The 26,297-nt window shown below is 48.5% G+C and overlaps 1 protein-coding gene across 4 annotated transcripts in view; it reads right to left on the bottom strand.

Annotated features, from left to right (window-relative positions):
* The window catches only part of SMIM29 (small integral membrane protein 29), an 88,618-nt gene extending 62,604 nt beyond the window's left edge, over positions 1 to 26,014 (bottom strand). The window contains exons 1-4 of one of the 4 annotated variants that reach the window (XM_069238844.1): positions 25,821 to 26,014; positions 14,533 to 14,801; positions 13,774 to 13,799; positions 13,057 to 13,162 (exon numbers count right to left, since the gene is read on the bottom strand). In XM_069238844.1, coding sequence (XP_069094945.1) covers positions 13,057 to 13,162; positions 13,774 to 13,799; positions 14,533 to 14,643 — 243 coding nt within the window. In that variant the 5' untranslated portion in view covers positions 14,644 to 14,801; positions 25,821 to 26,014. Of the gene's footprint in view, positions 1 to 13,056; positions 13,163 to 13,773; positions 13,800 to 14,114; positions 14,468 to 14,532; positions 14,802 to 25,820 lie in introns of those variants that run through there. The other 3 variants (XM_069238845.1, XM_069238848.1, XM_069238847.1) reach the window with 3 other exon arrangements.
* Between the last annotated feature and the right edge of the window lie 283 nt (positions 26,015 to 26,297).

Below are 26,297 nucleotides of genomic sequence, written 5' to 3'. Positions count from 1 at the left end.
TTAATTGGGAGTATATCCTTCATTTACTCAACCCAAAGGCTTGGGATGAGTAAAGGGGGATGGAGGAGGGAAGAATCTGTGGAAGAAAACCCATGAGCAGTAACTTGGATTATAAGTAAGAAACTTTCCTTTCCGCTTCAAGAGATGCACTAATCTCCATAAAAAGATGGCTAAAAATAAAACAGAAAAAACACTGCCTAGAAGATGTGGACAAACAAAAAGCAGAAAAAAAAGTTACATTCATACCTATAGATTACATTGAGAGGCGTGACCCGAAGCTAGTTTCTGGATTTAGACAATATAGTAGTGAGAAATGGCACACAAGATAAATCCTTTTTAGCAGCAAAAAGGCAATGGGACTTACCCTTAACTGTTTGTTAATTCACTGTAGTAGATGCTATACTGTGCACTATCCGGCAATCTAGTGTTGAGTTTGGAATTTTCCAACTTGTTTATGAATTTCTTGAAATCTAAACAATCTCTTTATCACTACATAGAGGTAACTTTATTTCATGGCCTGTATTTCTCATGATGCCATCAGCATCATGAGGTCCTTTCTTCCACATATTAATTTTCTCTGATCCAGGTTCAAAAGCATGGATTTTATTTGCTGTGATGTCATCACTGAACCAGTGATGCCATCATTAAGTGAGGTAGTGGATTTAAAAGTTGAAATTCTACCTTTTTTGTTATTGAATGTTGGCTAGTAGTTGGTTCTCCCTCCTTCGTGTGCAAGGTAAGTTGTCAGCCTTCTCTGTTCACCCTTCTGCACATGTTCATGTAAAACCAGAATCAGACCCTCTCCTGTGCTCATCCTGATACAGAAGGATTACTCTTCACTTGCACCTTTTCCTACAAGATCAGCCAGCACTCTGCTCTCTATTCATCAATGTAAAAGCACTTCTTGGCTCTTTCTCTTGTTATGTAAGAGCAGTACTCTGCTTTCCCTCCTGCACATATGCGTGCAAGAGACATATTTTGCTCTCCTTTCTGCATGTATCTTTGTAAGAGTAGTCATCCACTTTTACTCCTGCATGAGTCCTTGTAAGAGTATTACTTAGCTATCCCTCTTGCACATGTGTCTCTAACAGAGGTCACTTGCTCTCCCTTCTGGGTATGTCTCTCCCTTATGCATGCGCCACGTTCCATATAACGTAAGAACCAACTGGTTGCACAATCTAGGTCTCCAGGAGGAGACAGACTTTTTTTTTTTTTAAACTTTTAATAGGAAATCATGTACACATCTAATACAAAGATACAGGAACAAGTTAAAATTATTAAAGAGATAGGCAAGTCATACTTTTACACATCCACAGAAAAACAATTTGGAACACCTTCACTGCTGCATATACAGCTTAAAACATTGGAGGAACGTAGCTGGGAATTAACTTCTGCGTACATTCTTTAACTGGATCCCATATTCTTATAAGCTTACTACATCACAGACCATTTTGAATAATGGTCATTTCTAAACCACAGAGAAATATGAACTCAACCAAGCCCTTGGATCTGGAGGGCGCTATGTGGCCACAAACTAGCAAACCCAAGTTGGGTAACATCAACGCAAAAAACAAACTCCCAACTTGGAAAGAGTGATCATTAATGAATTACCCAATATATTAATTTTTTCATCCCAGTGTAGGAGGCTGGCTCAGTATATGGTGTACACCTATAAGTGAGGCACCCTGTACTGACTCCAGGCAACCCTTAGGGATAGTGTAGGAGGTTCTAGATAACAAGAGCTCTCAGATAGGTTATTTTCGAGAGCAGCTAAGACTTATCCAGGAGGGTGTAAAGCAGTTACAAACACCACGTAGGTCAGTCAGCAATGTACACACAGGAAAAGAACACAACAGTTTTAGAAAAATATTCTATATTTATTGCAACACACACACCAGAACTAACTTTGGTATATCTCCTAACCGGAGATATGATCATAAAAAAATATACTTAGAAAAAGGGAATGTAACGGCATATAGTAACATGTGCCCCTAACGGGGGTGGCAAAACCATACACTAAGTAAATGGAATGCGAGAATCACTGCCATCCTAAACTACCACCCAAGGACCCTTAGAGCTAGGGAAGCATGGAACACCCAAGGTAAGCAAGTAGAATTCGTGAGGTGCCGATGTGCAGAGGTGTAACCCCGGGTTAGGTGTCTAAGGATAACATGGGGAAGTCGGGTTGGAGTTTTGGAGTTTTAGGATCTTTCCCAGAGAACACTGAGGAAACTCATGGGGACAAGAGAGGTTGGATAGTACCCCCACTCATGGATACCCAGAACAGTGAAGTACCTACACCAGGGAGCCCAGGTGCATAGGAGAAATTGTGTCAGAACCTTCCATTGAAGTCAATGGGGACCTCAGTTGTCCAGCTACTTTCGTCACCGTGGACCAGGTCGGTGGAACCCAGGCGTGGATTCTAGAAGAAGAGGACCTAAGGAAAGAGGGAATAGAGTCCAGACCACCCAAAGGTGCCCAGGTGGTGCAGGAGGGCAATGCCCATCCTTCCAGCAGATACTTTCCTGTGTGGCAGTGGACAAAGAGTTCAGCTGTGGAGCCCAGGCAATGCAGGAAGACCCTGGAGTCTACAAGCTGTCCCACACCGGTCGGATTGCAGAGGAGTCAGTGGTCAGCAGGACAACCAACAAGCCTTGGCAAATGCAGGGAAGCGTTGCAAGAAGATTTCAGGATTTGTGGGGACTAGCAAGGTCCAGGTGACCCAACCTCTCCAGGTAGGTTAGGGCCAGCCCTCAGCAAGCAGGAGAGCCAGCAGGAATTGATGGAGCCCCCAGCAGGACCCTATGGCAGCAAACACAGGGAGTCACAGAGAAGCATCAGCAGCACAGCAAAAAGGGATGCCCACATTACAGGAGTTGCAGAGAGGACGTTGTTCTTGGAGCTGGAGAGTACTGGAGGCCAGGGCTTCCTGGAGCTACAAAGTCTTCAGACTGAAGAGCTAACAATCCGTGGCAACGACAAACAGACATGGTGCACAGGGGTTCCAGCCACGCAGTTCACGCGATGAACCACAGACTTCTCAGATGCAAAGAAAACAGGTCAGACCTCTGGAGAGCCACAGAACCACCACTTGTGTTGAAGATCCTTGAGGATCCACAAACCGGTCGTCGTCCTGGAGGTGCTCGCAGATGCAGGGGAGTGAGTCCTTCACTCCAAGGGAGATTCCTTCTTGCCTTCCTAAATGCAGGCAGAGTCCTTGTGACTCCGGAGGATGCACTACCATGGGGGTTGCAGAAGTCTTATAGAACTTGGAAACAAAGTTGCAGTAGGATCCCTACTACTAGTTACAGTCTTGTTCTCAGTTTCAGCAAAGAACAGCAGTGGTTCCGGTGTCCAGGTTGCAGAAGTGTCTTACAGAAGAGACTTGCAGACAGGTTTTGAAGTCTTGCTGACGAATCTAGGGTCCCATCCTCAGGGGAGCCCTTAAGTAACCCGGGGGGGGGGGGAGATTTGGACACTTTCTGCAGGGACCCACCTATCGCAGGGGGTCAGGGACGTCACCGGGCTAGACTAACCCGTCAGATGCTCCCAGAGGCCTCTGCTTATCCTATTTTCAAGATGGCAGAATCAAGTGGCCACCTGGCAGAGCTCTGTGCACCTCCCTAGGAGAGGAGCTGGACAGGGGGGGGGAGAGGGTCATTCCCCTGTCCTTTGTGTGGTTTCGCAGCAGAGAAGAAGCCGGGGGCTCCTGCAATGCAGTAAACTGCTTTATGCATGGAGGGCACCAAATGTACACTTTAGAGCAGTCTAGTGGTGCTCAGAGACACTCGACCCCAGCCCAGTGACAACTATTTCTAAGGAAGAGGTGGTCACACCGCTCCTTTATAGGAAATCTTTTGTCCCGCCTTCCCCTGCCCGAGTTAAGTTCAGCAGCAGGAGGGCAGAACAGTCGGGTCGGCAGGAGCACAGGTTGGCATGTAGACCCTGGAAGGCTGTACAGGCAGACATGGGGGATCCCCTAGAGAACCCCCAGAGTACATGGTATCATGCAACTAGCACTGGAACCGGTTGCATGATACCAATAGGTTTAGCACCAAATATGCTTAGGTTCGGTGAAGACATTATGTAGTTGGACATCTCGTATTGATCAGTGTCACTACATACATTAAGGTGGCTTCTGCGCACTTACAAAGCCAAGGAAATGGAGTTTGGGGGTTGTATGGGCACCTCTGCTCATGCATGGGTGCCCTCACATTGAGAACCAAGCAACCTGCCCCTGGGCTGAAGGGCCTACCATGGGAGTGACTTATTGGGTCAGAGTGCAATGACCATGATATAAGGCAAACCTCATATCTGAGGTGAAAAGTGCATGCATAATTTCACAAAGGCTGCAATGGCAGGCCTGTAGTCACAGTTGCATGGGCCCCCATGGGTAGCACAATACATGCTGCAGCACCTGGGTGGTCCCTGGTGCACCAATGCCATGGGTACCCAAGAACCATATTGTTAGAAATGAGGTATCTAGTTGGCAGTCGGTTTGCACTCTGTCCAAGTAGGGACCCTCACTCTAGTCAGGATAAGGGAGACACCCAGCTCAGATAACCCCTGCTCACCCCCTTGGTAGCTTGGCTTGAGCAGTCAGGCTTACCTCAGAAGCAATGTGTAAAGCATTTGCACATAACACACAGTAATACAGTGAAAACACTAAAATAGCCAATATTTATCTGCGTAAAACAAGACTAAAACAAGAAAAATCCAACATACAGTAACGAAAATATGAATTTTGCAATAATTACCTCAAAAATACAGTTCCTTAAAGATGATAGCCCCAGACAGAGCTATCACAGCGTCTTTATCATCAAATCCAACAGTTCAGGCCGGGCGCAACATCGAGGGCCAGCTACGGTGTCAGGAAGACCCGCAAACAGTACCTTGGAAATGTAGGGTGCTGTAATCCTCGCTATGAGATCCAGAGTGCGGCGTTGCTGATGTGGCAGGTGTCAGTTCTGGAGGTCCATGCAGGGGTCATCTGGCCCTTGAAATCACACTCGTTGCAGGTCGAACTCCGGACTAATGACGAGGTCAGGAGCGCTGGTGTGGATGGCATAGGGGCTGCAGTGTGAAGCGGGGCGGTGCGACATGCGGTGTCTCCAGGTCACGGTGCAGGCAGCGGAGTCGTCGTTGCTGAAGCACTATCGTCGGTAGGCCCAAGAAGGCAGTGCGGCACGGGGCGGGATCAGTTATGCGCTCACGGGTCGCGGTGCACTCAGGGGCATCTGTTGATGACACTGGAGTCGATGGCACTGGTAGACCGGGACGGTGCTTCGTGTGCCTCATGAGCGATGTCCACCAGCAACGGTGCAGGCAGCAGCACCGGTGTATGCATGGAGCGTCGTCATCGGTGATGCCAAGGCTGCAGTATGAGCAAGGAGGTGTGGCATGTGCCCACAGGTCACGGTGCAAGCAGCAGCTTTATTAATTTTAATTTATTGATTTTAATATTTAATTTTATAACAGCTGTGTCCCCCCTGACTGGGCGTCACAGATCCCTCAGGGGTCCTTAGACCACAGGTTAAGAACCACCACGCTGGAGTGTGCCAAGGACATGATGGGATGTCATACGCGTAGGCAAGTACTCTAACCTCTGCATTATGTAGCCTAACTGACGGGAAAGTAGTAAACTCTTTTAAAGCGTGGATGTAGGGATCTCAATAAAGAGTTGGGGAGCAAGAGGGCAGCCTTGCCTTGTTCCTCGGTTGAGCTTAATTTCTTCCGATAAGCCCCCGATACAAACAATTTGGGGACAGTCTCCTATCTAGAGATGGTGTGTATACTCATAACCCTCAGTTCCTGCTCAATAGGAGAGGCCAGGTAGCCACTGACAAATAGCCAGGAGCCGAGTTAACTGGAAGAAACGAGGAACCTGCCTGGCCTACGTACATGAAGTTACATGTTAATTAAAAACATTCCATACATGGACATCTGTGTGTATGGTAAAAAGCTATATAGATAGATGATGTTGGCTTCTCTCATCCCCAGGCCCGATTTAGGCCAAGTGGAAGCAGTTAGCATAAATGAAAAGGTTACTTGGGTGGGCCATCAACAGTAGGAGTCAGTGGTACCCTGCCATTGAGGGTCTGGTAGCTTGATTCCACTGGAACCTAGAAGCGGAAGTGTGTAAAGCATTCACGTAGCTGATCCTCACTGGCGTGGCAAAGTAGAAAGCTCTTGTGTTTACCATTTGCAATGCAATATCGAGTCTAAGATATGGATACCAAAAAAGGGGAAACCGGAAGCACTCAGTGGGGTCAGAGTCCAGTTACACACGTCCGTCAGGTGATGACTCTGTGTAATCTTTTAAATGTTAGTCAGAGTCAAGGTCGGTCCTGCCACATGCAGCTCAATCCCTGCCTACGATTATAGGCTGGCACAGGATTGCGGAGGTGAGCTATTAGTCTGTCTGACTCTCCTCGTATCGGACTTGCAGCTGGTCTGACTGTGCACTGTTCAAGGGTCCCAGACGGTGCACAGTGCAGCATGTGCGGCTGTGTGACGCAGAGAAAGGACTTGCAGAGCCCTCAGTGGCCTAGACGAGTCAGTAAGGCCAAAATGTGCCTCCCTCTCCTACTGGTGGGTCCTGCTCAGCTGCAATGAATTTTTGCTCTTCAGCAGTATAAGGGGGACCCTGCTTTGGCGCTCATGGCGGCCATCAGCTAGAAGTTCTGACAGACTGTAGCACATGATTATCACCTGTGTAGTGTCACGCCAATGATGCAACTGGTCGCAGGCACTACCATTGTTTAGCGTCTGACTAGAGGGGAGGTCAGCCCAACTCCCCTTATGTATGAGCATTGAGGAGTGACCCTGTTGGTCACGTGGGCGAATACATAAATAAAGAGAGATCAGTGGATGGAGAGAGAAGGAATGAGAGATGGCAAGGTGCATGGAACTCCCCCCAGCTGACCAGTGGTAGAATACAAGCCTGTTGTGCTGTGATTTTTTAGCGACACGTACCAATCGATAACATCACACGATACAACATTTGGAGATGAGGGTCCGACGTCATCCACCTGTCACCACGCTTCGGCAGCCGCACTTTACCGTACGGTGCGCATGCCAGGTGGTCTCCGCATCTGCTGCCATCCTGCACCGTGTGGCCTTTGTAGTGGTGAGGTGTTGAGGCCTGTTCCCCAGCTCACGACACCAGTGCCTTCGCTGCCCCGGGAGGCCCCGCCCCTTGTGACCGTGTCCATCACAGTGCATTTGTGGGCCCGTCTGCGTGAGATGCAGCTGTGCGGCTCCAGACGCCTCGTGTCATTGAGCAGCGGATCCCGTGCGCTGCTCTGGCAGGTGAGACGCGGCCGCACGGTTCCAAGAAATTTGGGTTACACAGCAACAGATTACACACGCTACTCAGGTAGCCTCCAGTCAAAAACAGCAGATTCATAAGCTTTGCACGAGTGAGTATACACAAGTGAAGCTTACTGCTCAAGGAACCTAGGACTTCAGCGTGTGCTGATACAGAGAAGGCAGTTCAGTGCATGTGCACTATACTATTCCCGGCACAGTAGCAAGCATCAAAAAAAAAAAAAATACATTTAAAAAAAAAAAAAAAAACAGGAAGGGGTTGCACAGCTCAACCAGAGTCCCCTGTAGCCACCTCTACAGCAACACGTAGTAAGGACACGGAAGCTCACACCGCAAATCTGCCCAGATGTCCAACATTCCCCCAGTTGAACTGTTTGCTGTTCAGAGCGCCTCGCCAGCACAAGCATCTAGATGAAAGACTGGGTGAAACGGGTCTTACTCATGTTCGAGGCCATCAGAGTAGAGAATGCTCAGAAGAGAGCCATGCGCTATTACACCTCAGGTGGAAAAAAATCTACAAAATCTAAAAGAATCTTACAGAAGCCACCCGCAAGACGCACCTGACTCTCACAGGAGCCCTCAACATGCACTTCGAGCTCAGGGAATGCTCAGAAGAGAGCCATGCTATTACACCTCAGGGGGAAAAAAATCTACAAAATCTAAAAGAATCTTACAGAAGCCACCCGCAAGACGCACCTGACTCTCACAGGAGCCCTCAACATGTACTTCGAGCTCATGGCCAACACGGATTATGAACGGTTCATTTTTTGGCAAGCCTGCTAGCAAGCCATAGAATCGATTGGCTTGATTTATATGCGTCTAAAGGAACCGGCTTACACCTGCGACTTTGTGGATGAGACCGAAGAATTAAGAGGTCAGATTATCCAGGGGTGTGCATCAGTGAAGCTGAGAAAAAGAATTCTCGAAGAGTCTGGGGGGTCATTACCAGAAATCCTCACGATGGGTTGCACTGAGGAGCTCTCCAAAGCCAGAGCGTCCCACATGGAAGCAGCACTCCAAAGACCGGTCAGGGAAGAGCCACTCAACGTGGTAGTACCATCCCCCAACAGGACTAGACCAAGCAACACCAGCAGAACACCAAGACTCTGCGGATACTGTGGGGGGGGGTCCCCAACACAACCCCCCCCCGACTGCCCGGGTGCGAGAAAAAAGATGCACAGGGTGTGGGAAAGTCAATCACTTTGTAAAAGAGTGTAGATCCAGCAAACCACGATTGGAAAGCACCACTGTCAACGCAGCAGTAAGCCAACCACATGGAAGCAGTGGCATGGATGACGACGACGCTGGAGAACACATCATCCACTCTCTTTTCACAGTGGGTGCAGCTAGCCGGCCCTCAAAACAGCTCCTGCGATGCCAAATACAAGTCGGTGAACATTCCACTCTTGCTGATGTTGACACAGGAGCTTCGATTAACATATTAGTGCCAGACATTTATCGCCAGATAAGTCCTGCCCCCGGCCTGAAATCCGCAAATGTAAGAGTCTATGCCTATGGTCAGGACACAGCCCTTGCACTCAAAGGCCAATTTGAGACGTCAATCACTTATGGACCTTGCTCGGTTCATGCTCCTGTGTACGTGGCAGAAGGAGGACAAGGGATGCTGCTGGGATGCCACACAGCAGAAGCCCTAGGCACGGTCACATTCGCATTCGGAATAAACCAAGAAACCATGACTGACATCTTACCACAAATCAAAGAACTGTTCAACGGGATAGGCTGCCTCCATCACAAAGAAGGTCGGTTGCATATAGATGAGTCCGTACAGCCAGTGGCGCTTCAACACGGACGCATTGCTTTCCACCTCAGACCGTAGGTGAAGAAGGAACTGGACCAACTTGAAGCTGTAGGCATCATCAAAAGGGTCTCTGGACCCACGCCGTGGGTGTCGCTGACTGTAGCTGCGCAGAAGCCAAAGCAACCAGGAGCAGTGCCGATATGTGTGGACATGCGCCTCCTCAATGTCGCCTTCCAGCATGAGTGGCACCTGACCCCCCCACCACTGATGATCTGATCAGTGAACTAAGTGGGCCTGCTGGTTCTCCAAGTTAGACCTGCACTTTGGGTACCACCAACTAGTTCTCAATGAGGAATCGCAATATATTACAACATGTTCGACTCATGTTGGGTTCAGACGCTATAAGAGACTCAACTTCGGCATATCCAGCACTGCCAAAGTGTTTCAGAATGTAATTCATGAACTCCTAGCAGACCTTCCCGTAGTTATAAATGTCAGTGACGATATTTTAGTTCACGGAAAAAACATTTCAGAACATCACGCCCGACTCAGAGGAGTGCTCCAACGGATAAAGGACTCAGCATTGACTCTCCGCCGAAGAAAGTGTGAATTTCTCATACAGAAGATCCAATTCTTTGGATATATATTCTCTTCAGAAGGGATAGCGCCAGACCCAAGCAAAGTACAAGACATAAAAGCAGCTCCTCCTCCTACAATTGTCACCGAAGTCCGAAGCTTCCTCGGAATGGTCAACTACTGTGGTCGTTTCATTAGTGACTTTTTGTCATTGACTCAACCCCTCCAAGTTTTGACAAAGTCAGCAGAGCCATGGGTTTGGGGCCTGGCTCAACAAGCAGCATTCGTAGCCACAAAAGATGCCTTGTCGGAAGACACCATTCTTAGATACTTTGACCCTTGAAAAGAAACCAAGATCGCGGTTGATGCTGGTCCAAAAGGGTTAGGAGCAGTGTTGCTCCAGAAACAAGATAACCAGGAGTGGTTGCCGGTAGCTTTTGCAAGTAGGTCACTAACGGACACAGAACAAAGCTACTCACAAATTGAAAGAGGCCACTACAGTGCACTGGGGATGCAAACAATTTCATCTCTATGCGTATGGACAACCGTTTGTAGTGCCCACGGATCACAAGCCCCCCACTCCTCTGTTTAATGGAATTGCCTCCAAGCCACCTCCAAGAATCGAAAAATGGTTACTCCAGCCGCAAGACTATTGGTGTTGTCTTGAGTACCGGCCGGGCTCCGACAATCCAGCGGATTACCCATCCCGTCACCCTGGGGCACCTACCCCGGAAGAACAGCATGACGATCACGAAGCTGAGGAGTATGTGCGGTATATATCCGACAAGTCACAGCCGCTGACCGTTTCAGCAGAAGCGATCATTCAAGCCACCAAACACGACATACAAGCTACATTAAACAACCAGAAGCATGTCGTAAGGAAACACCTGGTTGCACTTATGCCTGAATCGAAGCAGATATTAGAGACCTTGTATCATGTTAGGCAAAAGCGGTCAGTTGATCCGGACGGATGTCTACTGAGAGGTCATCGCCTAGTTGTTCCGTCTTCCCTTGCCAACAAAGTGGTCCAAAATGCCCATCATGGACACCAAGGGATGGTCAAGACTAAGAATAGATTGCGAACCAAAGTCTGGTTCCCCCTGATGGACGGAAAAGTCGAGCAGCTTGTACGCTCATGCGAATGGTGTCAGGCATCAGGAGAACCCAGCAGACCTGCATCGATAGAGACTGGGGCTGAGGCTGGGCCCCAACAACCCTGGGTGTCAGCGAGTTTAGACTTTGGGAGCCTTCTTGATGGTAGACACACCTTGGTGATGACTGACAATTACTCTAAGTTTCCCGAAGTCAAGATCATCTCTTCCCTGATGGCTGAGGCCGTGATTCCCAAGATCGAGAAGATTCCCGCTACTCAAGGTGTCATCACTGAGCTGCGAAAAGATAACGGCCCTCCATTCCAGAGCCAGAAAATTGCATCATATCTTGAGGCCATCGGCATCCAACACAGAAAAATCACACCCCGCTGGCCGCAGGTGAACAGAGAAGTTGAACGCTTTATAAGGACATTGAACAAAATCATCCGCATCGCCTCTGCTGATGGACAACCTGTGAAACATGCCATATATTCTTTCCTGAGGAATGATCGGCAGACTCCTCATTCCACTACTGGGCAAGCCCCGTCTCATGTGTTGCTAGGAGGGTCGTGGTTGACTCCATACCTCATCATCGTAACTGGAAACCCGGGCCCAAAGATGATCTCCGTGTGCACAACAAACGAATACAGGGGAACCAACAGGCTAGTCACCATCGTCATGCGAAGGTTTCGGATCTAGAGGTAGGAGACACTGTGCTACAGAAAAAACAGTCACCACGGAGCAAGTTTTGTTTGCCATTTGACCAGAGCCCATGGGTCATTGTGCAGAGGAGTGGGACTATGGTTGTGGCCCGAAGAAGAAACTCCACAGTCAGCAGGAATGTTTCCATGTTCAAAAGATTTTACCCTCCACCATCCTTAGACAGTTTCCGAACAGAGACTGGTGTTGGATGGTGATGAAGACCCTATTCATGGCTCCAGCAGTTGCCCGTTGGTCTGCACTTGTACTCCTGTGTCAGCCTGCAACCCCTCTGAAAATGATCCAGACAATGGGACATCCCCCGGTGACTTAGAAGGCGAGGTCAACACTGACAGATCCACACGCACCAGATATGCTTTGAGGAGTAATCCAGCTCCGTCCCAGAAGCTACAAGACCAATAACATCACACGACACCACAACCTGGACGCATCTATACTTGGCTGCACGCGACAGCACCTGTGTGCTACAGCAAGAAGGTAAATGCTGTCTGAATTTGGGAGTGGTCAGTGTGCCACCATCGTCTACCCCTAGAATACGAGCAGGATGAAACATTAAATGGGCTGCCATGATCACCCGACAAAGTAGGGAAAAATAGATGTCTGTGCAACATTTTTAACCATTCGATATAAAGAGAGGCAGCCATTGACGCGGGCTTCTCGGGGAGAAGGTCTTTTCATTGCTGAATAAAACCGTGGGCATTTCATTTAAAAACTGAACAAAACAGTTTCCATTCCTAACCATGACTGAAGAAACAGTGCACATCAGTTTGATTTAAGGAGCAAAACTGTGCAATGCCATTCCAGTTTTCAACAATGCCGGTTTCTTTTCTTTAATGTATAAAATCAGTATGTACCTTTTCCAACAATGAATAAAAAACGGAGCGTTTCCTTCCTTATAAACCGGTACAAAACTGAAAATGATGCTGCTCTTACTAGTGGACTCCGACCTCTCTAACTCTCTTTACCGGGGTAGAGTACAGGATGTGTGCAGTCAGTGACAATAGCACGTGCACAATGATAGAGGTTGTATCTTGGACTATCCCATACAGGGGCAGTTTAGTGTCTTTTGCTATCTTCCAACAGACCACATGTTGGACAACGGACTGAACAATCCACTTGTCAACATATTTGGCTTAACATGCAATAATAACATACTAAAGTACTTTCAGATAAATCAGTTGTATATTGTTTATTATGTCATCTCAGGACGAGCATGCTATGAGAGGAAACTAACTAACTTGGTGGCCGTGCCTAGGAATTCCAGGAGTGCGGCAGTTGTTTTAACACCATTTTCTTGCACAGACGCTGGTGATTTCTGACATGTATCTCGTTACAGGGACAAAACTGGAGTGTTGCACTTGCAATTAAGCTCCTCTCAGTGTCATACAGCCAAATGAAATGCCACACTTAACTATACACGCTGAAAACACGAAGTCGAGGGGAAAAACGTAGTAGCAGTGTGTTTTGTTTGCATTCCCATTCCCAGTCACCAGAGGGTACAAGTGGGCAAGCAATGCCACCCTAGAGTGTTGTTATCTTCTCGCTCCGCTGTGCTAAGTATTTGAGTGTTTTATGTCTCACCTTTGTCTCCTCGGTATCCACCAAGAGCTCCTGCTCCGCCTCCTGGAGCTCCTCTGCGGGGTCATAACTGTAGACTGGTAGCAGATGGTGCCGCAACCGATCCACCCTGAAGCAAACCAAAGGAGAGTCTCACAGGCTGCTCTGACAAAACAGCAAGAGGCGCTGCAGGTTAAACCAGCTGGTGTGACGGTAGTGGTGTACGGCAGGTGTACGTGACTGGCGGCGGAAGCTGCATGAGAGTACACTGGGATGCCGCAGTCCAGATGACTGTGCTGGCCTGGGGTGCTCCGCATTAGACCGGCACTGCTGGGATGCCGAGGGTCAGGCCTAAAGGTGCTCTAGGACTGCAGTGGTCATTCTGAGCTACTCTTCAAAGTAGGAGATGGTGCATTACGAACGCAGTCGTGCCAGTAGCTCACGTTGTCGTAACTGGGGGATGCAGCGAGTATAGTGTGTTATGGATTGGAATAGTAGGCACTACTGCAAATTAGGTCCAAGATGCTGCAGTTTAATAGTCAATATTCTTCCCCTCTACCCACTACTCTTTTCCTTCAGTCTTCATAATGTTACTCAGACCCTTTCACCACCTACACCATCTGTTAGTCACCTTCCTCATACTCTACACTGCTACTCACACTTTTCCACCCCACTACTAGCAGTAATAGGGGCTGGTCACTCAAGTTAACCACCGTCTAACGCAATGAGAAATTAACTCACCTTTTCCTCTTCTGGACATACATGAACTGTAAAGAAACAAAAATAAATTAGTAGGAAACATGCTACAGTGCAATATCGTAAAGAGACCCAATCTCCGCGGCAAGAGTGCCCCGCCACCATTACTAAAAATCGAACTATGAGCACCATCACTCCAGAGGCAAACACCATCACTTCAGATGCAGACACCTGCAGCATCCCTAAGGCGGAAGTCACACCAGCAAAAGGTGTCCTTCCCCGAGTGCAAGGATGTAAAATGCACACTGTAACGCCCTCTCCAGACGTCAACAGACAAGGAAATGACTCCTCTACCAGTAAAAAGAGGTGAACCCCCTCTTAATTACCCTTAGGACGTTGTTAGAGCGGTTATTATATCCCGACATGAGGGGAGGGTCTGCTCAAAACCATGCACAAGGAAATCACCAACTTCTCTTCACCACATCTATCTTCCACTGCCATCCATCCACTCCCCGTGCCCCAAAAGGTGATGTAAGATCTTCCTGAATCACCACCGTCCACCTCTTCCCTAGGGCCGTCAGACCACAGGCGAGATGCGGCAGCTCCCCTCCCGGTCACGCGCAGAGAAGGCGGAGCCCTTTCTCCTCTACGAGCATAAGGCTGGCAGACCTAAGCCCAGTCACCGGAAACACAATCCCCGTTCCAGGTAATGTCAGCCTCTGCTGCGAGGGGCCGTTCAACTCTGGACTTTTCTTTCTGTAAGGAAAATCTACCTTACACCCAGACCCCGCAGGGGGTTCTTACCACGGCCACGACGATGCCAACGATGGTGAAGAGGAAGAATGGCACCAGGATGAAGCCGCCCATGGAGTCCCCAGCTGCCTCCCCCGCGGCCGGGGTGGTCGTATTACTCATGGTGCTGGGGGGCGCAGCCTCCAATAGGTCTCCGAGAGCCAGAGATGGCTCCTCGTGGGTTCAGGTCCCGCTCTGTCCTCATCGACCACGAGGCCACTCTTCTCCCTGGAACCGGCTCCTCCGTTCTGGGGAGGGGCTGCTGAGGAGTATCGTTTGATCTGGTAACAAGCACACAAGTCATGGGTCAATGAGTGAAGAGCCTCAGGCCCAGCACCACAAGACAACACACACACAGGCTGCCTTTCATGTCCACGCTAGCGGGTCACGCGCTCATTCTCCCCAGCTACTGCCAACCCTGCCAACTCTTAGAGCATTGCTCATGCAGGGGACACAGCAATCATCCGCAAGCCGACCTCTATAGAAACAGACTGTTTACTGCCTTGAACCACCAAGTAACCATCACAACCAGATATCCCTTCTATATGTTCTGCTGAGTTCTATCATTACCTACCCAAGAACACATAAGCGACTATGTAAGCACGGTCTGTCCTTGATGCACTGAGATCCAAGTGATCTCCGTTGGAGTTAGTGTAAGCAGGAGGTTTTGCTAAGAGACTGGATACTGCAGATCGGATAGTGACCGTATGGACTACACGTGAAGAAACACACCATGCTTCCGCCAGTTAAACGCACACTGTAGTAAACGTAGCAGACCGAAGGCCACACTGAATAAGGGATATCTTATGATCCTTTCCTCCTTACAAAGTTATCTGTCAGCTTCATACCATGAAGGCAACAATGAGTCCTGGTTAGTTAGCCCACAGTGCTAAGCATGCTGGGATCTGCATATTTTACATACGCGAAGATTCATAGGTCTATACTTTCAACAGGAAAATAAAACTACAGGTCCCAGCAAGCATAACAGTGTCGGCTGCAAACCAGCTTGGACTCAGTCACCCTCACGACATGTGGCCAGGTGACAGATATCCCAATTTCAATATGAAACAAGGATGTGACATAACTAATCTACAATATGATTTGCAGCAAAATACCCACCCCGTTGCAATAATGGACAAGTTACTTACCTTCGGTAACAGCTTATCTGGTAGAGACTACAACTAGCTGCAGATTCCTTGTAGGAAAGTGCCCTCTTTCTTGGCATGGTTACCCCCATTTTCTGCCTGTTGTCAGTGTGTTTGACTGTCCCCACTGGGATCCTGCTAACCAGGTCCCCGGTGGTTATGCTCTCTCCCTTCTAACCTGGTAACTGTACCCTTCTCTTCCCACAATCGTCATACTGGTCCCCCCATAAAAAGTCCATAGTATATGGTAACTAGGTACCTAGGGCATTGGGGTACCAGGGGATCTATATGGGCTGCAGCAGTTATTCTGGACCCATAGGGAGCCCATACAAAGGGTTCTGCAGGCCTGCCATTGCAGTCTGTGTGAAACGGGTGCATGCACCCATTTTCACTAAAGGTCACTGCACCAGGTCACTGTAAGTCACCTCTATGGTAGGACTTCTCAGCCCAGAGGGCAGGGTGCAGGTACCTGTGTGTGAGGGCACCCCTGCACAAGCAAAGGTGCCCCTACAAACTCCAGATCCATTTTCCTAGAGTTTGTGGTTGCGGGGATGCCATTTTACACGTGTACTGGACATAGGTGACTACCTATGTCCAGCTACATAATAGTAACTGTGAACCTGGACATGTTTGGTATCAAACATGTCAGAATTATACTCCAATACTGTTGAAAGTACTGGACATATGATTCCGTGCACTCTGGGGGCTCCTTAGAAGACCCCCAGCATTGCTACTACCATTCTTACAGGGTTGTCTGGGCAGCCCAAGCTGCTTCCACCCCTCGGACAGGTTTCTGCCCTCCTGCTACTTGATCTGATCAGGTCCAGAAAGGCAAAACAAAATATTTCCTTTGGGAGAGGGAGGTAACACCCTCTCCCTTTGGATATAGGTGTGACTGGCTTGAGTGGAGTAGCCTCACCAAGCCACTGGTGTGCTTTGAAGGGCACATTTGGTGCCCTCTGTGGATAAACCAGTCCACACAGGTTTAGGGACCCCCAGTCTCTGCTCTGGTGTGAAACTGGACAATGGAAAGGGGAGTAACCACTCCCCTGTCCATCAACACCCCAGGGGTGGTGCTCAGAGCTCTTCCAGAGTGTCCCTGGGTTCTGCCATCTTGTTTCCAAGGTTGCCAGGGAACTCTAGGAGATCTGAGGGGCCAGGCAGGTGACATCAGAGTCCCCTCTAGATAAGTTCTTACCTGGCTAGGTGACCAAGCCTCCTTTCAGGGCTACTTAGGGTCTCCTTCTTGAGTGGGTCCTCAGATGTGGCTTGCAAGATTTCAGCAGGACTCCTCTGCAACCTCTACTTCGACTTCTGGCCTCTGGATCTGCAACTGGAACCTCAAGGCCCCAACAAGCTGACTCCAAGAAGAACTCTTCTGCAACATTGTTTCCAGGGCTCCTGCCAGCAATTGCAACATTTCCACCGGCTGTGCATACACTGAGGGCGACGTGTCTTCAGTCTGCACTAGAAGAAAGATGGAATCTCCCCTGGAGTGAAGGTGTCACTACCCTGCATCGGCAAGCACCTGCTGCAATGACGATTGGCTGCGTGGGTCTCCTCTCATCCTGAGCTACGTGGATCCTGCATCACAGGTGGTGGTCTGGAATATTCTTCTTGGTCGTCTCTGCCAGCTGTCCAACCTTGCTGGAGCTAAGCCTTCACCTTCCCACGCAAGACAGTACCCCAGTGCACCACGTCTGTCGGCTGCCAAGGCTTGTTTGCATATCTTCCAAGGGATCTTCAGGTGACATTTAGCACAAGCCCCCAGCACTCCTTCCTGCGACGCACAACCCTCTGCATGGTTCTCCTGCGTCGTGGGATCCCTTCCTGTAGTGCTGCATGGGCTCCATCTGCAACTTCTGTGTCCCCGCCCTGTGGGTGCTGCCTCGGCTCCTGTGGACTCTCTGCGATGCCGAGGGTCCCCTGTGACCCCCCCTTCTGGGTTGAGTCCTACCGGGCCTTGTTGGTCCAAGGCAGCACCACTTTTCCACTAACCGTGAGTTTGCCTTTACCAAGGCTTGTTGGTGGAATTCCTGCACAGACACTTGTCTGCAATCTTCATCACAGAGTGGGTCATCATCTGCATCCTTTAGAAACTCTTCTCCTGTTCCAGGGCTGCAGTGCTGCCTTGTTCTTCCTCACAGTCGACCAACTCCTACAAGTACAGCTGGGAGGGTAGTAGCTCCTACTCCTCCTGGACTCCACTCACACTTTTGGACTTGGTCCCCTCTCTCCACCGGTCTTCTCCAGGAATCCACTGCTGGCTTCTTGTTCTTGCAGTCTTGTCCGGGTGTCTTCTTTTCTTCCTTTTGGGTGGTTTGGGAACATTCCAGTGATTTACTCCTGCTTTCCTGGTTGCTGGGGGGGGGGGGGGGGAGGAGGGGGCACTGTGTTACTTACCTCTGTAGTTTTCTGGTACTCCCAGCTCCCCTCTACACTTTCCACTTACCTAGGTGGGAGTCCTCTGTTTGCATTCCATTTTTTCAGTATATGGTTTGGGCTCCCCCTAGGATCACTATTGGTTATCTACATTTGCACTGTTTGCTAACCTTTTCTATGCCTATTTCTGTTTACTAGTGTATATAATTTGTGTATTACTTACCTTCTATTGGAGGGTTGCCCTTCTAGTATTTTGTGGTATTGTGTCCCAAAAATAAAGTACCTTTATTTTTGTACAACTGAGTGTTTGCTTTCATGTGTTAGTGCTGTGTGACTACAGTGGTATTGCATGAGCTTTGCAGGTCTCCTACATAGGCCTTGACTGCTCATCCACAGCTACCTCTAGAGAGCCTGGCTTCTAGACACTGCCTACACTTCACTAAAAGGGGACACCTGGTATAAGGTGTAAGTACCGAGGTACCCACCAGGCAAGCTTCCTACATACCTGTGAATTCTCCCCAGCTGTCAGACTGGATCTGGAACATTTTTCGTGAGCAGTACCCCTACGTGCTGGTAATTTTATTCACCCAGCTCTGCCTCAGTCATCAGCATCAGGCGCGCCAGAAATAACATCACAGTTCCTATATAAGTGCCACCCAGCCTATAACGTCAGGTTCTTTTCACAACTTTCCAAGCCAGAAGCGCGGAACCACGGAGAACACTACCTGGTGAGTCAAAACTAGGGCCCTAAAAGTAAAGTCCCTGTCCCTAGAAATCCGTTGGCAAAGCAGGGAGGATGGGTGGGTCAGTAAGGAATCTACAGCTACATATAGTCTCTACCAGATAAGGTGTTCCCAAAGTTAAGTAACTTGTCCATCTGCCCTGTATGCAGCAGTACCACATGGTGGTGGTGGTGTCTGTGAACACTTGCACTAGCCTTCCTTTGATGTAAGGTAGAAAGGCTTTCAATGCCAGTCGGATGCCCAGAGATCCAGCAGATTGATGTGGAGTCCGGATTCCAGAAAAGACCAGAGTCCTTTGATCTCCACCTTTCATAGATTACCGCCCCATCCCAGGACTGACACATCTGTCACTACTGTCAGATCTGGCTAGAGAGGGAAGAGGGATTGGCCTCTGATCCAACTGTGATTCCTCAACCACCACTACAGAACTTTTGCAGTTCCCTCCGAGATCTGGAGCACGTTGGAGAGATTACCCTGATTCTGCTCCCACTGGAACTTCAGATCCCACTGCAGAGCCTGCATATGCTATCCGGTATGGGTCACCAGCAGGATACATGAGGCCATGAGTCCCAACATTGTCAGAGTCAGTCTCACCAAAATCCAGGATAGAGGGTGAAACATTGGTATCATAGCCTGAATATCTTGGACTCGCAGCTCGGGAGAATTAAGCCCGAAACTGCACCATGTCCAGAACAGTTCAGATGAAAGGGAGCATCCATAGCAGAGGTCTTCAAACTTTTTAATGCTGAGATCCCCCCCTGTCAAAATGTTTTAGGCGTACGGACCCCCTCCTGACAAAAAAATTTCTAAAACCTGGTAGGCCTCATCATTGACAGCAATAGACGCCCCCAAGTCTCACAGCAAATCATTTTTACAGTGGGGAAATAATATAAACAGTGCTCAGCAAAGCAAATATTAGTGGGTGACTGTGGTTCGGTGTCAGAGGCTTACAACACAGCTCAAACAAAAAGTCTCCAAAAAGAATTACCCAAAAATGCACAATGGTTCTTTATTTTTCACAAACAAAACATAATTAGAAGATAACACCTTTTTGAACTAATGTGATGGGTGTGCCTGTTTTTCTCCAGAGAGAGATGGCCAGTCTGTGGTTGCACAGCAATAATACCAGTTTAACACCCAAATATAGCAATAAGCAACAAAAAGGTAACCAGTCCAGCTTTGCAAATGACCTTCTACTGTGCGGCAACACGTCTCTACGTTTGAGCAATAAATAAATATTTTTTTGTTAAAAATCAGCAGATTATGTGGCAGATGATGAATTATGTGGCAAATCTGTAACTATGTGAAAACTGCTGCGGACACACAATCGCATATTTGCAGTGGCCCTAGGTATAATAGCTGTAATGCACGAGCTGCTACTTTAGAGCGCGGCATCCAAGGAGAACCATACTATATTTCATGGGATGCCGACTGCTTGGCTTTTACAACTGCATGGAAAGGGAGGTTGCCGAACACCATTCATCAAAATTAAAAACATACCATTTATATTCATTAATGTTGAACTGTAAGGTCCAAGTAGGATGCTTTCTTTAATTCTAGGGGAGGCAGTGTTCCCTTAATCTATTTTCACCCTTTCTAAAAAGGTTTTTATTTTTAACATTATGAAAACAGACACTTCTATTCTAGCAAAAACTGAGTCCTGGTTGTATTAGATTGCTGCTGTTGTTGACTTTAGTTTTTAGGTCTTTCACCACCAGGTAGCTACATAAAAAATAGCGGGCAGCTTAAATGAAAAATAAGTTTTAAAAAGTTGTTACTCTGTGGGAAATGCACTATAGTACATTATGAAACCTCTATTATTTAACGCATTGCAGAGGTCTGTGTGTAACCAGAGAGCCACATAATTAAATCTTGTTTGGTGCAGTGGAGAATAGTGACTTGTATATTTTTAGTGCTATGAGGTCACAGCCTATGACAGAAAGAACTGTGAATATGCAAGTCATTATTTTATGTGTGCATTACACACAGTATAAAATAAATTACTACAAAATGTACAAAACATTTCACGCTAAAATGGTGCTTCTAAAATATAGATTTTAGTAATGCCCAGACCGTACGTGATACAATTTTTTTGACATAACTGTCCCTTCAACACATCCTCAGGGGTAGTAAACACAATGTAGATACAATTACAATTAAAAGCACGCACTTCACAGTTCAGTTGTTAACTTGTTTTTACTTTCACTTTAAAAGAATACACCTTTAGCATCACAAAGCTTCCAGTGATTCGATCAATTAAATCCAGGCTCCAAAGCATCTTTTACATTTGCAGATTAACTCGTAGCGCATATTTGCATGTCTTTCAGGTAAGCAGGCACCCTTGCAAGGACACTTGTTTAGCTGTCTGCCCCCCTCTCGGTTTCACTGAGCAGGAGACTCACTAAATGACAAGTCAGCTGAAGCGTTTTAAACTATCGAAACTAACAGTCTAAGGATGGTTGTCTTTTTCCAAAATGAAGACGTTTTGAATTTGAGGCAAAGATGAGGCTGGGGAATTCGCACCCTCCCCCCCTTTCCATGACTCTACGGCCCCCTTGGAGGTCGCGCCCCACAGACTGAAGACCTCCGGTCTAGAGGGTGTCAGGTGTGACTCTGGCATGTTTATAGTGAACCCCAAGGAATGTAGGGAGTTCACCGTAGTCTGGAGATGGGAGACACCTTGGGGCAAGTTCGCCTTCAAAAGCCATTAGTCAAAACAGGGAAGGTATGACACAACTGATCTCTGCAGATGTGCTGCAACTCCCACCATCACCTTGGTGAACACCTGAGGGGTGCTTGTACGGCCAAAGGGAAGCACTGTGAACTTAAAGTGTATGCGTCTTACCGTGAACCGAAGGTGACGTCTATGAGCAGACAGGGCGGAGATATCAAAATAAGCGTCCTGCAAGTCCAACACTACCATCCAGTCTCTAGGGTCCAGGGCAGACAACAGCTGAGCCAAAGTGAGCATTCTGAACTTCTTCTTGAAGAAGAGATTGAGGGCCCGAAGACCCTAGTCTTTTTGGGAACCAGAAAGTAATGGGGAATAACAACCACAGCCTACTTCAGGTGCCGGAAGTCTCTCTATGGCTCCGTCATCTGGTTGTGAGATGGTGGCATGTAGGGATGGGTAGTAGTGAAGAGGAGAGAGTAGCCCCTTCAGACAATTTGCAAAACCCACCTGTGGGAAGTTATGGAGTGCCAGTGGGGCAGGTGATGGTGAATCCTGCCGCCAGCTGGGTGTCCAGGGTGGTACAGAGGCAGACTAGTAGGGTTTAGAGGCTGCCGCAAGTTGAGGAGATGGGGGACTTACCAGACCACTGGCCACCTGATCCACAAGGTTGGTGGATCCCACGGCCTTGTCCACACAGAGGCTGGGCGGCATGTGAGGCATGGTGGCTGGGAAGGTATTTGTGCTGCTAGAGGCCCCTGAAAGGTAGACTGGAGAGGAAAGGGCCACTGGACCTGGCTATACTGAGAGTCCCTAAAGAGCTTGAGCACCGAATATGCCTAGTCTCTGAAGAGATGGGTGCCATTGATTGGCAGGTCCATAAGGGAATTTGGACATCCCCCAAAAAGCCAGACATTCTAAGCCAGGTGTGGCACCCAAGGGCCACTGTCATGGAAACCGCTCTGCCTCGCGAGTCAGTCGTGTCAAGTCTGCAACAAATTGTGAACTTTGCTTCATCTCTCCTATCGGCAACAGCCTGAGAGAGTACAGCCCAGGCTTCCTCTCCTCCTCTGGGACCTGTGGCAGCACTTTCACAACCGTGTCCCACAGAGTTTGTGAATAATGACCCAAAAGGCATGCAGTCTGGCATAACAAAACATCTTCTTCCCAATGAGTCCAACCTCTCGGATTCCATATGGGAGGAGCAGTAGGGAAAGTGCCTTGGGAAGAGGAGGCTTGGACCATCAAGCTCTCAGGGGTAGGGTATTACGTGAGGAAACTTGGGTCCCCTGGAGCAGGGAAATGGCGGCAGGCAATCGTCCTATTAACAAGAGCCAATGTGCTGGGTTTAGACCAGGTACCCAAAAGGGCGTCCGTAAGTGAATCATTAAACAGGAGTAGAGGTTAGGATGTGGAGACTTAACTGCAGCACTTCTGTCAAGATGTTAGTTTTGACTGCAACAAAGAATAGTTAAAGGTCTAGGACCTCTGCACCACCATATTGTAGGAAGCTCCCTCCTCAGTCTCCACGGTAGGGGGGGGAAAGCATACCAATATCTGGAGAAGTGTCCAGCCCACTAGCTTCACCAAGATCCTCACGTCAGTCCATTTCTTCCTCGTAAGGCTAGTCTTCTAAATGGTGCAGCGACCCCTCCCAGTACTCCCTGAGGCCTAGCCCAAGGGCATAGGGCTTAGGATCTGACTGAGGAGGCAAAGCTCCTGTCAGTGCCGGAGTCAGGCGACGCCCATCTGGCTCCATGTCGGGGAGGACAATGGGGATAGTGGCACCGGTGGGCGCAATTGGCGCCTCGGGCATCGGCATCAGGACCGGCACACAGTAAGGTAGAGGTAGTACGACTGGTCCCGGTCCAGGACTAGATCCTTGGGGCCCATCGGCGCCAAAGCCTCCAGTGCGGAACCCAATGGGGCTCCCTTTGACCCCACAGACCCGAATGTGCACTGACCGGGTCAGACTGTCCAAATATTAGGCGCATGGCCTCATAAAATGTTTTTAAGTGGGCAGAGGTCGCTTGTGCAAAATCAGGGAGGCGAGGAGTCGGCCCCGGTGTAGCTTTCGAGGAATGAGGCCTAGAATGGCAATGCTCTGTTGTTGTATTGGCTGACGGACGAAGAGAAGTCGAAGACTGCTTCGACTTTCTACTTTTTTTCTTGTGCCTTGACTTACCCGATCGCCCAGAGGACTTGAAGGGGGATGATGACGATTTCCGGCTCTGTGACCGGTAACGGGACCTTCCACATAAGCGGGACCTCAACCTGCAAGGAGTTGCATACTGGGTCGCTAGCAGCTTTAGGGACCGCTCTCTCAAAGCCTGTGGATGCATGGCCTGGCACTAAGAGCATGACATTGGGTCGTGGTCATGCTTCAAATACCACAAACAGATGAGGTGCGGATCCGTCATCAACATCGCCCGAGGACAGGCTCCGCAGGGCTTACAACCCACCTTGTGTGACAATATCCTAAACACACCAGGAGGTAAACCTCAAACATATTTGACAGAAAGTCGAAAAAGGGTAGGCAAAAAAAATGACTGAAGGGTAACTTCGTCAGATCAGTGCGAATGTTGGCACGGAAAGAAAAGAACTGACTCCGGTGGCGATAGAGGAACCGCGACCTCATTTCTGGTGCACACAATGCCGACGATGGACTCAGAGACGATCAACACCAGCTACCGGCACGCAGCGGTACTGCTCATGAAAAATGTTCTGGATCCAGTGTAAAGCCTGGAGAGAATTTACAGGTATGGAATCAGCAGCTAGAAGTTTCTATTAGATAAATATATACACTTAGCACGAGGCTCAGGAACAGATAGTACCCACAGCCCCTGATACCTGTATCCTTAAATGGACATGGTCACTTAGGTGTGACCCACATCTAAAGGCCCAGTGGGCATGGGCTGTACCTAGGAACTCACGCTACAGCCTTCTATTTCCACCCATGCTTTGCTTTATGTTGGGCTTTTTATACAGATAGTACCACAGTGCTTAAGTGCTGGTACTCTCCATTAGGAGTACCCATTTGCTCCTGAGAAGCGCCCGTACTCTCCTATTAAGTGCATTACGGCAGAGCTGCAACGTGCAGGTACCCTCCATTTCACATCAAAAAAGTGCAGTTACTCAGTACCGGACAGTCACTGCCCAAATGAAGCATCCCTTTATATCAGTTCCCATACTGGCTCCTGTGGCTACAGAATGCCTAGTATTTCACACTATACACTTGTAAGTGCCTGACTTTATCCCTAGATTGGAACATTACTAGTCTGTGCCGCGCACACAAACCAAAACCTATAAGGTTCCCTATCCGTGCAAGGCACGTCCTCTAGACCTATGGCCCCTGCTCATTTGCGGAGACCTTACTCTACATGAGGGTACAGTCGTTACCCGCATATTGCACTACTTCAGTATGGGAAGGGATCTTACCGTCAGCTGTGGACACACAAGTAAAAGTAACCACTCGGCTTGAGCTGCATGACAGTTCCGACAGTAGACAAGGGAGGGGAGGGGGAGAAGCAGCATCTTATTGGGCAGCACTAGCATCTGTCGAGCAGAATAACAGGATTCCTAGCTCTCCATAACACCCCGCTTCTTCCAATTGTTACGCCTCACTTGCCATGAGGTGGATTCAGCAAACATATAAGTTTAAACCGGACGGCCTTTTATACCTCCGTTCCTATGAATAAGGAATAATGTTCTCAATTTTTATGATTGTGGTGCTAGACTCGCTAGACAAACGTGCTAGAAAATGGTTTTGGTTATAAATGTTCACCAATGCGGTTTCTTTCACAGTATATTTACACAGCTTGCCCTACGGACCACAAAGTTTAGATTTTTTACAACACTCTAAAATGGGAGCCCCGACTGCAAAGGCAAATCACACCGTTCACCCATTCATAATTTTTTTCTCTTGGGAAAGATACTACACTTTTTATGGAGGATGGGTGTGAAGGAGTCCTAGCTGGGGTGAGGCGACTGTATAGCATACATGCCAACAGAGACTGTTCAGGTGGGAGACTCCCCATTTGTGAAGCAAAACATTGATTTATTGTAGCTGTGTCTCTCGCCCGAAAATGCCACTGCTTCAAAAGAAGTCATAGGAGAAAATATATTTCCCCAATTGTTTTCATTATCTCCAACTTTCCTTTTCTAAAACGTAACCAAGAACTGACAAAGCATACACACTTCAACGTCCACTCGTAAGTACACAGTTTTATCTTACCGGTTTGAACTCTGGTAGATACGTTGGTTATTTACAAGCCCTTAGTCTTTCCCTTGGCACTCTAACGCACTCGTGCGCGCAGCCTGTCACCAATTAGTTACGAACTCCCCAGACCTGAGCCTTACCTGCAGACAAGGGTCTTAAATCCGGTGGTAATTTGGACGACTCCAATATATGAAACCGTTAAATGAATTGTATACCAAGACAGAGAAGAGGGAAGCTGGTTTATTCTGACTGACAAGCCCTGGGCGGTACTGGGAGTGTCCTCGTTGCTGTAGCGCCTCGTAAATCGTGCGATTGGTGCTAAATGAAAAAAAAAATCCATCCTGGAAAAGATGCCCCGCCCACTCCGGAAGATGCCGTCTTTGCTGCTGCCCCGGAAGAAACGACACTAGAGCTAGAAACTGCCCTCATTGCCCCGGAAATAATCACTCCGCTATTTAACTGCTGTTACTTTCAGCTGTGTAGCGGTGCGCGCAGAACTGTGCTGCCGAGTCCAGGGGCGGGGGCGTGCGGATTGACCGCAGGGAAGATTTTGACAATGGCTTTAGCAAAGTGAGCTTCATCTGCTGCAGAAAGAGCAGCTGTCAGACCGAGAGGCC

This window comes from Pleurodeles waltl, chromosome 6 (genome assembly GCF_031143425.1).
Source record: "Pleurodeles waltl isolate 20211129_DDA chromosome 6, aPleWal1.hap1.20221129, whole genome shotgun sequence".
Lineage (NCBI taxonomy): Eukaryota > Metazoa > Chordata > Amphibia > Caudata > Salamandridae > Pleurodeles > Pleurodeles waltl.
The sequence above is the reverse complement of the archived record's forward strand: the minus strand, read 5'-3'. Positions and strand labels throughout refer to the sequence as shown.